The sequence below is a fragment of the Anguilla anguilla genome, chromosome 14, assembly GCF_013347855.1.
Source record: "Anguilla anguilla isolate fAngAng1 chromosome 14, fAngAng1.pri, whole genome shotgun sequence".
NCBI lineage: Eukaryota > Metazoa > Chordata > Actinopteri > Anguilliformes > Anguillidae > Anguilla > Anguilla anguilla.
Window position 1 is genome coordinate 20,329,639 of NC_049214.1, and position 16,013 is coordinate 20,345,651.

General features: G+C 37.7%; 1 protein-coding gene across 1 annotated transcript in view; it reads left to right on the top strand.

Annotated features, from left to right (window-relative positions):
- Window positions 1–16,013, top strand: part of LOC118212900 (potassium/sodium hyperpolarization-activated cyclic nucleotide-gated channel 1) — a 79,536-nt gene that overhangs the window by 25,070 nt on the left and 38,453 nt on the right. The window contains exon 3 of the mRNA XM_035391371.1: window positions 7,552–7,713. Within this exon, the coding sequence (XP_035247262.1) occupies window positions 7,552–7,713 (162 nt within the window). The remainder of the gene's footprint in view (window positions 1–7,551; window positions 7,714–16,013) is intronic.

Genomic DNA, 16,013 nt, shown 5'->3' on the forward strand with positions numbered 1-16,013 from the left:
TTCAGACGCTCCCATGGAAGCAAAATGCTTTGCCTTGGCCTGAATTAAGTGAAAGACAAAAAAAATGCTGATAATCGCATTTTGCAGACGCATCTGTCCCATATGACCAAGCTTCCCAAGAGATTAACCAAGTCTGGCAAATATCTTCTTTATCTGAGCTCCTACATTTATTTTGGTTAGGCAACAAAAATGTCAGCAATATATTTCACTGATTTTTACATGCAAAACAAGGAATAAATAAATAAATAAATAAATAAATGCGCTCAAAGTAATCTTATGGGTGTGCTCAGGAGAAATGCCCACAGAGCTTGAAATTAAGTATGGATCAGTGAGGATTTATGAACAACATAATGTAAGGGCTACAATGAGCTGACATTTTGAACCAATCAAAAAAAATTTACAATCCGCAGCAGAACATAATGATTGGTTCACATCAGTGAATTCATGTTAACTGCATTTTTTAAAACTGTACATACACTCACAATCTATCCTCATATCCACATAGCACCAAAGATGGAAGACTCAATACATCTATGGATATTGAATATACAAATGAATATTTAAATATAAAAATATTTTTACTTGTATATTTAATTTCTATGACTGTGCAGTTAAGGAAAATTAATAAATAACGCTGTAGCAAATGTAGGTACAATCCACACAGTTAAATGGATTGTGGTGAATATCATAAAGGAGAATTAAGGAGTTCACTTCTGCAAATATTTTGGGGAAAACTCCATCTGTTTTCTCCAATTTTATTCAACCTAATTCAAAATGTTTATGGAGGTTTCCCAGCTAGCTCTTTAATCCCACTTTGCAAAATACCCACTTTTCTCTTTATTTAATTTACACATCATTAGAGGTACCATTTCCCCTGTTTTCACTGCCTAAATTGTTATTTGTGTAAGTAGTTACCTCCTTAGTTCTAATTAAAGCCCACACAACAACCACAGCAGAGATCTTGGCTCACAGAGAATTTGGTTAATCATTAAATTATCACTTTTTGTTATAAAATGATCTGTACTGGGTAGCAGATGAAATAGACTATTTGCAGTTATTTTATGAGAAATGTCCGCTTAAAAAAAAAAATTGTTTAATTACTTGTTTTTCGCACAGTGCAACGATTGTACTTCCCTTTTGTACTATAGTATAAAATGAATATTCAAATACGAAATTTTATGGATGGAGAAACTTAATTAAAGTTTTGTGTCATTGTGATATGTCGGCCTCTCCTTGGCCAAGGCTGTTAGCTCGTACTTTTGAACGTCATGCACCCTGAGGCTGAGTCACCAGTGATCAGCATCACTCGCATCATTAATTTCCTAAATCGGCTCAAGACAGATTATTATCTGCGAATCCGTATAGGTAGTGTCAGTAGAGTTTCATCACCCTTGGATATTCTGTCCTTAGTGGGAGGCTTTTAAAACAGCTCATACTCTCTCTAAGTCCAAACTCATACAAAAGCTTCAGGTCCTCTGAGCTGTGTTAAAAATAGTGAACCTCTCTGTGGTTCTACACAGGGAATAGCATTGTAAACAGGTCTATTTTTAACTTTTTTGGCAGAGTATATAATGTCATTTTTAAAGCTGTCTACAAATCAAATGTGAACAGCTACTGTGTGCTCACCTCAGAGCGGTGAAATTAAAATAGATATCAAAGACAGAAATCCCAGGGGAAGATGGGGTGCTTGCTGATATCTGCCGAAACGCTGGAAATCCTCAAGACATTTCAGAGGCAGAATATGCTTCAGTAGAGGAAGGCACATTAGCCAATTTTAGCACATACCTGTTGTAACCATATTCACCGCACGACACTGACACTGCTCCAGGTTCAAAGACAACTCATGAGATGTCTCACGAGATTTCTGTCTCAACTAAAATTATAAAGCAATTGGTATGGCCTTTGGGTGGAGAGTATGTTCCATGTTTTTATGTGTGCAACATGGTTTTGCTATAAGAAAATATGCAAATGTGGCTATCAGTGATCTGGAGTATATGCGTTGCATTTAAATTCTGTGGAGAAAGAGAAGTGTCTGAATGATACAGTATAATTATAAAGCATAATTCTGTTGTGCTCATTAAGCCTTGATGATAAAATAAGTAACACTCAAGCCATAAAAATACCACAACATGTTTAACAGTGAAGTTCATTGGTTGAACTATGCAGCACATAGAATGGATGATATTCGTTGGCTTTCGGGGGAATGTGTTGGAGTGCAGCACATTTTTCAGTTGCGTTGTCTATAGCACGTGTTTGGGTGGTATGGCAGAGACTTGAGAGGCACAACTGTTTTCCAAATTAGGGAGAAAAAGGCAGGAAATGTTTTTAAAAATACTGGTTGAACAGAGAGCAGTTATTATTTTTTTAAGTGGCAGCTTCACAATTGTTAAATATTTGTGAGCTTTCACAAAAACTACAGGCTACATTGGCAAACTTTCAAAAGTGTGCACACACTCCTGGAGCAATCTTGCATCAGACTGCTACTTTTTAAGCTTTAGCTGCAAGTCTCTGCACCATATACTGGGCTGTGCAGTAAATACAGTTCTCCAATGTATTTTGTGTAACATACACAAGCACAGAAAACATCTGGACCATTTGTAATCTTACATTTTAAGTAATTGCGAAATGTAGGCTAAGTGAATGCAAATTACTGTATTTAGCCGGTCGAACATTCAGTAAAATTTTAATTCTTCAAAAACTTCAGCTGAGTTCTAAAAGGAATGCATTTTGTCCTTAACACAGTGCCTTACAGTTATACTGAATTAGGGCCCAAGTGAGATAAAATAAAATTGAAATTTGGCAGCAATAGCTGGAAACTTGCCTTGGAAACAATGCTTTCATAAGCATTGTTTCACTTATGATGCACATGACATTAAAATTAAAAAGAAATATTAAGGGGATTTAACATGAGCATTTAAATCTCAAGCCTTTCCTTTCCTGGAAATTGTTTGTCATCCTTAGTTGTAAGAGCCAGTGATGAATTTAATCCCTTTAAATTTCTGTTTTGTTAATCCCTAATAACCTTTTCTAGGGGGTCATTCACTGCCTTAATTGTTATTAAAAGGTTCATATTGGAGCATTCAAAATAGTAGGGAAATTTATTTGTAGTTATGGGTCTTGACATAACTTTATGGCACACCCGTATGTTGATGTGAATTTTGAATGCACTGCCCGGATGTAGTTTGTGTTGTACAGTAGTCGATGGCAAAGCTGTCTTTGATTAAGGGTCTTTGATTAAGGGTCTATTCATTAGATAGCACGTTTGATGTGCAACTACGGGGTTATAAAGAGTGGACTAAGATGTCTCTGTCTTAAATCGTTTTCATTCGGAACTTGTAAAATTAAGGACTGAAACAGCAAAGGCCCCAACCCAATGTTACCGGTGTATGCACAGGAAAACAATGAGCAATCTTACTTCCTCATACTACAGTAAAGGTTCATGTGAAATTTCTTAGCAGACATATACCTTGTCATGTTGATCTCATTAGCACAGTCATAAAGAATTTTTAGTTCAGTCCTGGGCCTTGGGTGATGAACTTGGCAGTTAGTATTAGCCGTATTTTGTACACAAAATCTATTTGGGACAAGCAGTGAGATTTTTGAATCTGAAATTGTTTGCAATTTCATTTGTCATAAGGTGGTTCTTTACCAAGACCAACGACAAAAAATCCCAAAGCATCCAATATGAAGGAGTAAGATTGACTTCAATCTTCATAAAAACTCATCTTGCATTTTATGGAAAGTCATTTTAACATAATTGCAAATAAAATGTTGTAATCATTTGTCAAAAAGGTGAATCTAGAGATTTACTTGAAAGTATTTTCATTTGCAACCTGAGTGTCTTTCCTTTGTAACATTTTCTGAGAGGTTTATACAGTATAATGAAGGCAGAAATTTTTCATACATTCTGCAACTTGTCTACCAAATGCAGTTGTGAATACAAGCATTTTACAGTGCAAAAAATCTTCTGCATTTTAATCAAAGTCAGAATCAATTAAAAATTTATATCTCTGTTACAATGAAAAAGTAACCAAGGCAAGAACATTGCTTTGATTGTCAGACGATGCTTGTGTTGTCTCCTATGAGAGTATGCTGGTGGGGCTTTTTTTGGCTCAGGGATTAAAAATAGAACCGGGTAGAAAGATCACTTTTTGCTTGGTCTCTGTCTTTTTTGTCTGTTTTGTAATGTTTCCAATTATGTGTCGTTGAAGAAGGCCGCTCAGACAAGCTGTCGGAGCCCCTCTGTTTCCGCTCTGGAATGGTGTTAAGCATTAGCAATTCAAATGAGGTAATGTGCCACTTCCTGTTTTTCTGAAGGCTCGGAGAAATATGCTACTTTGTTCGTGCAGTGCTGGACACTGGATCATATGATGGTTTAACGCAAGCAGAACATTACAGAGGATTTTAGGCACATCCAGTAAAGAGCAGGGGACTCAGCCGTCCTTAGAGCCATCTGCTAATTTTAGTCTCTCCTACGCTGGTATCTCCATGTAGATTAGCAGCGCTGCTATGTCTTCATATCTCTACTGTCCTCGTACCCTGGGCCTATGTCTTTGGCCCACAGCTTGTTTGTATCAGTGGTCAGGGTCAGCCGGTGTGACAAGTTCCTGTCCAAACTCACAAGAGACAGTGTTGAATTGCCTTACCATAAATTAACTGCTATAGCAGGATTGAATTACAGTCTTAGCGAGGTCAGTTTCGAGATTGACAGCTTTGTCTGGAGGCTGTGTTGGAATTAAACATTGACCACAAGAACCTTGGGTGACTTTAAATTGGATTTAAATCAAACAATCATACGGTTATCCTGCAACATTTCAAAACCTGGTAAAGTGACTACTGTCAAGTGAAGAGTTAGCTGATTCCAAGTATCTGTAAATCCTTTTCTAGACCATTTCTAGACCATTTCCAAAATCTGACTCAGCTGTCCATCACTTACAGAACCATCTTGAGAATCTTCCTTCCACTTTCTTCCTTCCCTTCCTGCACCACAGCCTTTTTTCTGTTCATGGATACACACATTTACATTCAGGGCCGGTTCGTCTAGGCATAGGTGATATGAACGGCTGCCTAGGGCAGCATCCGTCTGGAGGGCCGCATACCATCTGGAGGGGCAGTGTGCGCCCCATCTCTCTAGAGTGTAGGCAGAGGAGAGATAGATAGAGAGAGATAGATAGAGAGAGAGAGAGAGAGAGACAGAGAGAGAGAGAGAGAGAGAGAGAGAGAGAGAGAGAGAGAGAGAGAGAGAGAGAGAGATAATATATTTGATAAAGACAAAACAAATTGTTTTATTATCCCAATGCTTGGGTGAATATTTTATAAGCCGTTCAATAGTCTGTAGCTACTGTATAACAATGACTGACACATCATGTCAAATCATGCAAAGGCAAAGTCATTGAAACACACATTTGTGTTTGTGATGAGAGTTGCTGTGGCAGTAGAAAAGTTTGTTGTGAGTGCAATTATGTCAGAGACCCTGGTCCTTGTTCCTCTCATCCAACCTCCCAATAACCAGCCCTGTAAGTGAAGCCACGCAACATCAGTGCAATTTAACGTGCGTGTGTCTTTCGTTTAAGATGAGGAGGGTGTGTGTGCGTTTCTTTCTGTTTTGTTTCTTTTTCTGTTAATATTAATGTGGGTGCAAATGTGAGCTGTGGGTAAATGTCCGGAGCAGTTCAAGGCTTAGAGTGTGCCACATTGCAGGGGCTTTCTCCATCCTCAGTCGTGCACAGATGGAGTGGGGTGGTGTCCCTCTGATTGGCTGGCACCCTATCCAGATTTGGTATTTCTGCATCAAGGTTCTTCACACCATGTGAACTGGGAACAGCTCCAACCCAGTGAGGTGTCCATGCTCAAATGTAGCTTCCATATGCCTGATGTCACAATTTCATATATCTCTGTGTAAGAGTGTTAGCAAAATGAATACTATGTACATATTAATGGGAAACAGTATTAGGACTGTTCCTGAAAGCATAATTAAAGACTACCAGTTTTAGGAATTCTCCATTTCATTTGAGTTTTTTGAATTATTATTATTGATTTTTGAAGGAAAACTGAAATGCTGCAAAGCAAAATAAATAAATAAATAGGTAGGTAGCTATTGATGTTGCCTCTAATTTCGTTCAGTTTTTTGAGTCTTTTCTGTGAATTGGTTAGAAGAAGTTCACCTGACTGAACTCTGGCTGAAATTTTAAGCTGAGCTGAAACAAAAGGTCTCCATTTCTCACTGCCCGTAGATTGTGTTAGGCATAAAATTAACTTTTTAATCCGCCATCGCTGTGTGCTGCACCATACCATAAAAGCCTATTAAAATGATATTAAATTCATACTTTACTGACTTAAGTTATAGAGAGCAATCCTATCACCTTATAAAAATGGATAATAATTACCTCAAGCTGCAGATAACACCATATTTGGCCAAGAGAGACAGAGACAACTTCCAACCCTGGTGATAACTGGTTTATCATGGAAAATTGTCCCTAGTAATGTTTTTTATTTTTATTTTTGAATCCAAATTATCAAAGAATTGAGCTTTAACCAAAAGGGGTCAGGCAATAACCAGACAGCCGGTCAGAAAAGAGCTTTAGAAATGGGGTTTGGTGAATTATCACCAGATTCACAGGGACGCAATGAGAAATTATGGGTGAAAATCCATGTCACTGAAGCCTGTATTTAGAGGAGCTAATATCAGCTTATAATTTAAAGTGCCTCATAATTTGATCATGTTTTTCCACTTATCCTACCTCCCTGCAACCACAATCTAATGAACGTACTTTTCCATTAATGAGATCATGCCTAAATTCTGTAAGCATACTGCTACCAATCTAAGAGGATATAATGAAATCATTCATGCAGCATAATTGTTGTGCAACAGAAACAGAAAAATGATTTGGATATGTTAGATGTTGCCAAAGTTGAAAAAACAAGCACAAACTACAGTGGTAGCCTGTGTTATATCTAATACTTATGGGTGCATGTGAATGTTTCAAACAAAATAAAAATTTTTGATTATTCTACATATGCCATAACTCTGTGAGTTGAGTCCTCAATCCCTTCCTTGACTATAAAGTTAGAGTTAGAGCCAGGTTTGGCAAAAGCTGGCTGAATTGGTGCGTTGAATTCTCTGCAACAAGAACTGAGGCATATGACGGCCATAACACTTCTGTTTACCATTTGTTTTCTACTGTTAGCAATGGTGGTATATTTCATTGTGGTTATTTACATTGATTACATTCGCAACAGAGCTCATTTCAGTGCGCACAGCCACCGGATTTCTTGTGAGCCGGCCAGCCTCAGCAATATTATCAGCTCCAGCTGATGCAGGTGATCAGGACTAAAACAACCATAGAAATAAAAATAGAAGCAAATATTATTAACACTAATACCCATTCTCACTGCAGTTGTGTCAAGATTATAAATCAAAATTAAATGAATGATAAGCTTTCCAAATGGAAACAGTCAAGTTGGTATTGCCTGAAGACAAGAAGACGAAATGTAAGTGACATTTGGACACCATTCTGATCGATATCTTTTGTCTGTGCTTTCTTTTGATAGATTTTTCATATGACGTACGACTTGGCCAGTGCTGTGGTAAGAATATTTAATCTCATTGGAATGATGCTACTTCTTTGCCACTGGGACGGTTGTCTCCAGTTCCTGGTACCACTTCTTCAAGATTTTCCTCCAGATTGCTGGGTGTCGCTAAACGGTATGGTTGTAAGTATTTAATTTTTTTCATGGTGTTCGTTTGTTTTTTTCCTTTTGAGATATCGTTAATCTTGTGTTGTCTGTCCTAATGTGTAGCAGCATCTATTGCCCTTGCTTGTAGGCTATTACTGGTAAAAATCCAGAAAAAATGTGTTCAAAAGACTAGGTATACTTTTAACTGAAAATGAGCAACATGTATTTTTGCCTGGTGTCTTGTGGTTGAAAAATCTAAAATGTGATGTAATCTGTCAAGACATATCTATTCCTCAAAATATTAGGAATATTTGAATAAATATTGAAAATGGAAGGAAATATGATACACAGCTATACCACATTAAAAAGGTGGCATTATTCAATTGCAGCTGTAGTCTTTGTATGTGTTTCAGGTCTCCTGACCCCAGAAGTCTTGTCATGCAATTTTACCCAGCGTTTAAATATTTACTAGCAGGCATTTAAACTTATTTTCCTTTTTTTTACATATTTGTGGGCATTGTGCAGTAGCTTGCACAAATGCTGGATATCTTCTTTGACAAGTATTCAACCCATTGTACTGTAAATTACTTGTTTGTGTCGACTGAACAAATGTGCTAACAGTGTACTGATTATTCATTAATGCAACCCTAAACTTTCATTCCCCACCCTGATGTAGGCTTATTATATCTGTGGACTGCTAGTGCCTTTTAAATGTTCTCTCACTGACCCAGACATAACCATCCAAAACTTCCTCTGAACCCATTGTTCGCCCCGTATAATTCTAGTTCTTTTCTTGGTCAGTAGCTTTCACTTTCTTGGTAATCAACAGACATAAATGAAAGGCCATGCTATTTTTTTTGGTCCCATTATTGTTAGGATGAGGGAGAGCCCTAGTCCCTTTTGGTTCTCTGCTTCCTTTCTTTTCTATAATCGCTAGAAACCCAAGTGGATTGGGTTGGAATTGTGCACACCTACATCAGTTCCAATCACACCTGTGCAGATATTTTATTTTGAATGTGTACATTTGTTTTGGAGAGGCTAAGTGCAAGAAAACAGAAGTGCTACACAGATGCTAAAAGTAAAATTGAATACATTCATCAGTCACAGGGCAATGTAGTATATGCTATCCCCAGTCCAACACTCAGAATCACTGCACATTCAGATGGTGGAGTTGATGATGGTGTTAAGATCACAAGATACATAAGTTGTAATGACAAGATCATTTTTATGTCAAGATCACAAGATAGGTCAGGATAATGAAAAAACTACTTTTGAGATCATGAGATAATAAAATTAAGACCACAAGAAAATGACTTTTCTATGTCAAGATCACACGATAAGTTGAGTCAATGTGGCTGAATTCTTTATGACATTAACACTACACATAACATTTGTAGTGTTTTAATTTTTGAGAATAGACATTTAAAATAAATAAAGCCTGACTAATACAGTTAATCTTTTCATAAATTAGGCTATTAAACTGGTGAATCTTGACCACATTTTCAAAGGCTTTTGACATTTTAAAGTTCCGAACCTCCCCCATTCCCAAAGGTTTTGTATCTTGTGGGTTCTACTGTAGTTCTAAACTATGCAGCACTGTTTAAATTCCACACAGCAGTATGCATAATTCATTTCATATATAAACAGCAGCTCCTCAAGGTCAGATTGTGTGAAATGCCCTTTGCATATGCCGTATGTGGTCCACAATACATACTCACTGAAACAATGGGGCAGCGGTTTGGTCTTGATTGGGTTTCTCTAAACCATTCATTCATATACTCAAGGGTCAGAGCACATAGTGCTAAACATGTCTTAGTGGTGAAATGGAACAAAAGATTGAACAGAGAATAGAAAGAGATTTTCCCACAATATACCCTACTGCTGTTGCCCACTTTTATTGCGACACGAACATGGTTGTTTCCTGTAAAACTCTTAACGTTAATCTTTATTGCCCATCATCACAGAAAATAATTTTACCAATCCATTTTTTTTTCTTTTCAACTAAGATCAGATTTTCCAACCATGTGTGAGTTCAAAGGATGCACTTTATTGGACGCAAGAAAATCTCTTTGGTTTATTGCATATTTGACTTAGTACTTGAGCTTAACGTTGCATTAGGTAACATCAAGTGCTGTCCATGGTTATATAACTGGTATTCATTTAGGCTGCACTTTTTTGATTCATTCGTCTTTGGGACTATTCACTGTATGACGCTTCATGGCAAGGAGTCAGCATGGCGCGTCAAGCTCATTTTTAGAACACTTCATTATTCATGAAAGCGTTCGCAAAGGGAGGGCCAAAAAAAAAAAAAAAAAAAACTTGAGCATTGTTCTATTTTTACTACTGCTGCCCATTGTGATCACATTTGTTTTTGTCTTTGGTTATGTTTAGCAAAAATAGCTTCACGTCACGTTATTACTGAAGCTTGTGAGAGAGAAACCTCATTGTGATTAATACTTTGAATGATGCTGTCACAGGGATAAAATATGCAGCCATTTTATCTTAATGTGAATCTACATTATCCACTTTTTCATCTCATGCATGTAGGTGAACACATTTTAAGGGCAGCTATCACTCCTCAGCTTTAGGATGTACCAGAGAATTCCTTGATTTTTGTGAATGATGATCTGCAATTAGTGTCCAGTTAGAAAATAGGCCAATATAATTTTTTTCAAGCAAGGGATGTTCTTGTCTGTTTCAAACAAATCAATATTTCACTCTTATGATATTCTAACCAAAATATTTTAGTAGTTTGATTAAGCATCATTCTCCATATATTTCTAACAAAAAAATAAGTCATAAGCTGTACACTGTATTTTGGATTTGTTTCAACAAATACCTTTTTGTTTAATAATACTTGCTTAATGACACATACTTAACCACATGCTACATAAGTCAGACTGTTAAATTAAATATAGCAGCCCATATGTATTATCATTATTATTATTATTATTATTATTATTTAACTTCAGCCACCTTCACTCGGATGCCTTTGAGAAGCACAGTGTGACATTTGCAAAGAAAAAAAGGAAGAGTTATTTAACAATTATCAGTTTGCTATAAGGCAGTGCTTACATGTGCCAAAAGTATGGATGAATCACAAGTCCCTGCAGTGCTATTTTGAAATGAGGGTAGAAACAATCTGATTTGAGATTCCCTTGAACTTTTGGTGAATTGATGATGTGTCAGTCTGATGCTGAAGTAGAACGTAAATCCATTAAAATGGTGCAAAGTTTGTTCAGAGTTTGTTATCAACCATGATGGTAGAAATGGCTGAGATCAATCTTCATTTTGCTGAACTGTCCGACTGTCCCTCTGTGGGAAACCACTGCATAGTCTGGGCCTGTAGAATTGCTACAGGCCAGTGAAGCTAATCTGTTCATTGGGAGACTTTAATACTTTTTCAGGAAGTCATTCTACAAATTACCAGGACTCAGAAATGTTTAACTTTGAATCAGAATTTGGGATAATAAGTGTATATAAAAATCATAAGTGTTTTTGAGGATAATGCTATTGTAGACTAATGTAAACCTATGCATGATCAAGGATTCATACCCCAATGTGTGAAATGCACTAAAATCAATGCTCATATAACCACTTTACAGTACATGATCCCATATATGTGTTCTAAAATAAAGAGAAGCATATGTGGATAGAGCAGGAATGTAAATGGTAAATGGACTGCATTTATATAGCGCTTTTATCCAAAGCGCTTTACAATTGATGCCTCTCATTCGCCAGAGCAGTTAGGGGTTAGGTGTCTTGCTCAGGGACACTTTGACACACCCAGGGCTGGGATCGAACCAGCAACCCTCCAACTGCCAGACAACCGCTCTTACCTCCTGAGCTATGGCACCATGTAGACTTAATTTTTTATTCATGGTCTTCAGTTGTATTCAGTCTAAAAGTCAATGTAAGCTGAGTAATTTTGTTGCTGTTTGCACTGGATTGGGACTCACAGATCTGTTGAAAAGGATCAACACAGGCCCATACACACAGAGGCGGGTTCGGAGATGGGGGTTGGGGGCAACAGATTTCATTACATTTCCTGTCACGCGTCTCTTGGCTGCCTCTCCCTGAAAGCTATAAAGGAGGTCAAGTGCCCCTGGTTGCTCATTCTAGAGGGAAGAGAGAGGGCTGGGAAATTGGCCCTTCCAGTACTGATTTTAAATGCGGGCCTGAGGAATGATCTCTCTCTCTCTGCCTCATATGAGGGGCTCTTTCATATACAAGTGTTCTAACTGCTGCATGTCAGAACACATGAGGTGCAAATGTTATAACTTTTTAGTATCATAGTTCCCCCACCCCTTTTTATTTCTCAGCAGTAGCATAGTCTGCTCTTAGCAGCACTCCATCTAGTGAAGTAGCTGGTACAGTATATTGAACAAAAATAAATGGTAGTCTCCCCAGAGGTCCATGCAGCTACAGCACTGGTCTTGGTTCAGTGATATAACACACTGCCTGGAATCTAATCCTGTCGGTGCAAGTGGCTGTTACCAGGTCTCCCACAGAATGACACACAAGTTCCCTTAGCCCTGCCCACCCAGGGGGGTACTTTTAATTTGATAGGAAGTCCCCTGCCTCATAGGGGCGAATCCTCTGATCAGCTGGGTGCCGCTCTGCCTCGAGCTGTGGAGGAAGAGCAGTCCTCCCGAGCGATCGCTTCAGAGCTCAGCTGGTGGACTACAGAAGTGAGACACGGTGATTGGCTGTGTGCATTTTGGAGGGTGCGGAAGCTAACTTGATGAGGTTGCTTGAAAGAAAATAATAGAAAATTTGAAAGCTAAATGGTCATGAGACGTGTGTATACAGTATAGAAGTTACATTCATATAACAAAGCATTTCATTTTCAAGTGCAGTTGAAAATGACTGATAATTGCTTTTCTGAAAGATTTGAATAACGCATCCCTGTTATTTTTTAAATAAAAATATGTTTTTTTTTAAATAGGTATATGATTCAGTTTCATTTTTAGCAGAATTTCTTTTTATATTAAATCTTCGTATTAAAGGCAACAAATCCCTTAAGATATTTAGAGCAATTAGAATTGAAATGATTTAGAAACGGACACATTTGAGAACTTCTTTCTAGATTATCATTGAACGTACTCCATTAACTGATAATAATATAGCTGTGTTCATTTTGTATTTCCAATGTGGCCTACAACTTTCAAATACCTTTTGCTTACATGTAAAAAAAAAAAAAAAGAGCATCTGGATACATGTTAAATTTAATTCACTGCTAACAAAACTGTTTCTGAGACGAGCTCATTTTGTCTGAGAACTGACAGCAGGGGAACCATGGTTACGGCATTATTCTGCCCAGCGTGCGTGCCAGAGGAAACTGTAATGGAGATGCGGGGGAGCTGTTGATGTGTGGCTGAGCTATGGAGTGTGCTGCGACGGGTTCCAGGAGGGTGTGGGGTCACAGCAAGTGAGCGAGGCTGGGCATGCAACCCCAAATCAGGCTACGTACAATCTCACTATGAAAGCTCTCGCAAATAGCATAATGGACATCTTAGCGTGCCCCCTTGCACTGCAGGATTTACAGTAGGCTTATTTGAAGAATCGTTTCTGATAGCTTCCAATGTCGTACAAAGCACAGCCTCTTCGTGTTGCGTGCCACAGAATTTTCCGCACGTCATGTTTCAAATTATATAATTTTGCTGTCACGCTACACGCTGACCTCTAAATAAGTTCTGCGGATATGAGAAATAAGAATACCAATTGGCAGTGGTTGCAGAAAGCACCAAAAAAGAAACATGAAAAACTGCTGGGAAGAAGATACAATGTAGTCATAAATTTAATGCTGAATATCATGCTTTAATGTACGCCCAGACCACTGGACTGTTGTCGTCTTTGTCACCGTGCCCCTCTTAGGCATTAAATTACATTAATGTCGGCAGTGTAGCATAAAGGGAACTGGGCTGGTAAACTCTTTGGTTGTGGGCTTGATTCCCTGCTGGGACACTGCTGTTGTAGCCTTGGGTAAGGTACTTAACCTGACTTGCTTCAGCAAAATACACAGCCGCATAAATGGACTGTATGCAAAAACGCTATCTACATAAGTTGCTCTAGAGAAAAGCATCTGTTAAATGCCATAATGTACAAAGCAGTTCAGCAATAAGATTCTGTACACAAACGGGCAGAATTCCATTATTAGCATCTTGAACCACTATTTACTCAAGGGACTTAATATCCATAAGGTTATGTAAACAGGGTGATCTATAAACATTTTGCCTGAGGCATCCACACCAGCAAGGATGATACGGTGTCCTGCTCCTGCAGTTCTCACGAGAAGACTTACGTAAGTTACTGATAGGCTCTAGTTTCTGTCTGGTCTCCCATTCGGTGAGCCTGTGAAGAGCATTGCGCTTGCTGCAGTAAAAGCTGCTCTCGTGGACCCAAGGCGAGGTGCAGATATGCTGACAGAAATACAGCCGATCAGACCTGAAAAGGCCAGACTCAGTAGGACATCCAGCTCCCAGTCCACTCAGACCAGATTAACATCCCCATCTGAATGTGTAATGAGCCCTCCACTTTTTGTTGTTGTTGTGTTTCTGTTTAAAGTTCAAAATTCAGTGCTTATTATATAATAGTGGATTTTTTCCTCATTTTAAATGGTCAGTGTGAAGCTTGAGAGAAAATAAAAATAAATTAACTAAAAAGTTAACTTTTGAAAATGAAATCTTGTAATATGTTAGTTATTAGATTAATTAACATTCAGAGCCAGAGCTTTCTGTTCATCTGTTAAACAAACCAGAGAAGACAGATGTTTTTTTGATTACAAAATATTAAGTTATTTTTTACTGCATGTCGTCATATAAAAATACTTTGCATCTGTGTTTTTTATTACATAATATCTTCTGAGACATAAAATACCAGGAAAATGTCTTGAGCATTTTTTCCATCTCCAGTTATATAAAGGATTCAGTGTGTGATAGATACAGATGAGTGGCATTGTATGGCATATAGGCTTATTATCTACATGACTAATGGATTGAAAGTATCTCCTTCCTCTGTTGGACCTCTTTTATTTAATCACCGGATAAGATAACACAGGCACCATTAGTAACTTCAAGACCTGGGTAACATTCAGACACCTTCTCAAGGGAGGCTTAGTTAAAAGGCATCCAGCCATGTGCTGCACCCTTAGCTCGAGTAAGAAAACCATGGCAGGCACTATAATGAATAGAAAACCAAATAGCAGGATCTGTGCAGACTTGGATGGCTGTGTACAAAGTGATGTGATGGTTCAATATAAATAACACGATCTTGAAGGCCATGTTAGAACATTTTATTGACAAAGCTACAGGTATATTATGTGTTTTTTATTTATTTATTTATTTATTTATTTATTTATTTACTAGGGTTGCCAAATGTGTAGTATTATTGGGATAGTCCATTTGCATTTCATCCAAAAATATTTTATCTAGTAAGGGATGCAATTTGTACTGTGTGTATCCATATTGCTAATAACCTTGGGTTGCTATTTGGTAAATGTCCAGCACAAATGTAAATAGTTTGATGAAAGATCTCTGTTAAAGCATAGGTTTAGTATTTTTGAACCCAGTATTTTTTAAGTCATTTTGAACCTTTTTTTGGATAGCCTGGAATTAACATGAACAGCAGAAACTATACATTTTTATGATAATTTCAGAACTGAGTTTGATAGCTGCATCCTCAGACATGGCTCCAATAGCAACACATTGGGGCAATTTTTGCAGCCTTCAAAAGATCAATGAGTTAAAAAAAAAAAAAAAACCTATCCGTTAAATAAAATCACAACATTACGCACTTACTAACCATTGTTGCTAAACCTTGGGTTGCACAAATGATTCATAGGCAACAGAAATTGATAAGTACATTTTGTAATGTACTTAATATTTTGAGTAACATTTCACGTGTTCGTTCCTGGCTTACCGCCACACCTTTGCAACACTAAATAAAATGAACTAACATTAGTGATCATGGCTTTACATACAGTATGTGGCCAGAGCCATATTCATGTTCTTAGGCACCAAACGTCCTTTCCCCAGAATTTGATAAGATCCTGTTGAAGAATAAATTCTGTAGCTCTGTGGAGATATAAAAACATAAGCCAAATTTAAAACAAATCTCATCTCTTCTGTAGAAGGACAAGCACATAAAATGGGGGGTTTAAACAGAACTTGTTCTCTGGGATATTCTGAAAACATACTTTACCCCCCCCCCCCCTTTCTCAGTGGATCCAGTGTCAGGACAAATGGATTGCACTCAGCTTAGCCATCACAAAACTCTACCCTCTGTAAGCTCACTGGGTGTATCTGACTGGATTAAATGATGAAAATGAAAATATG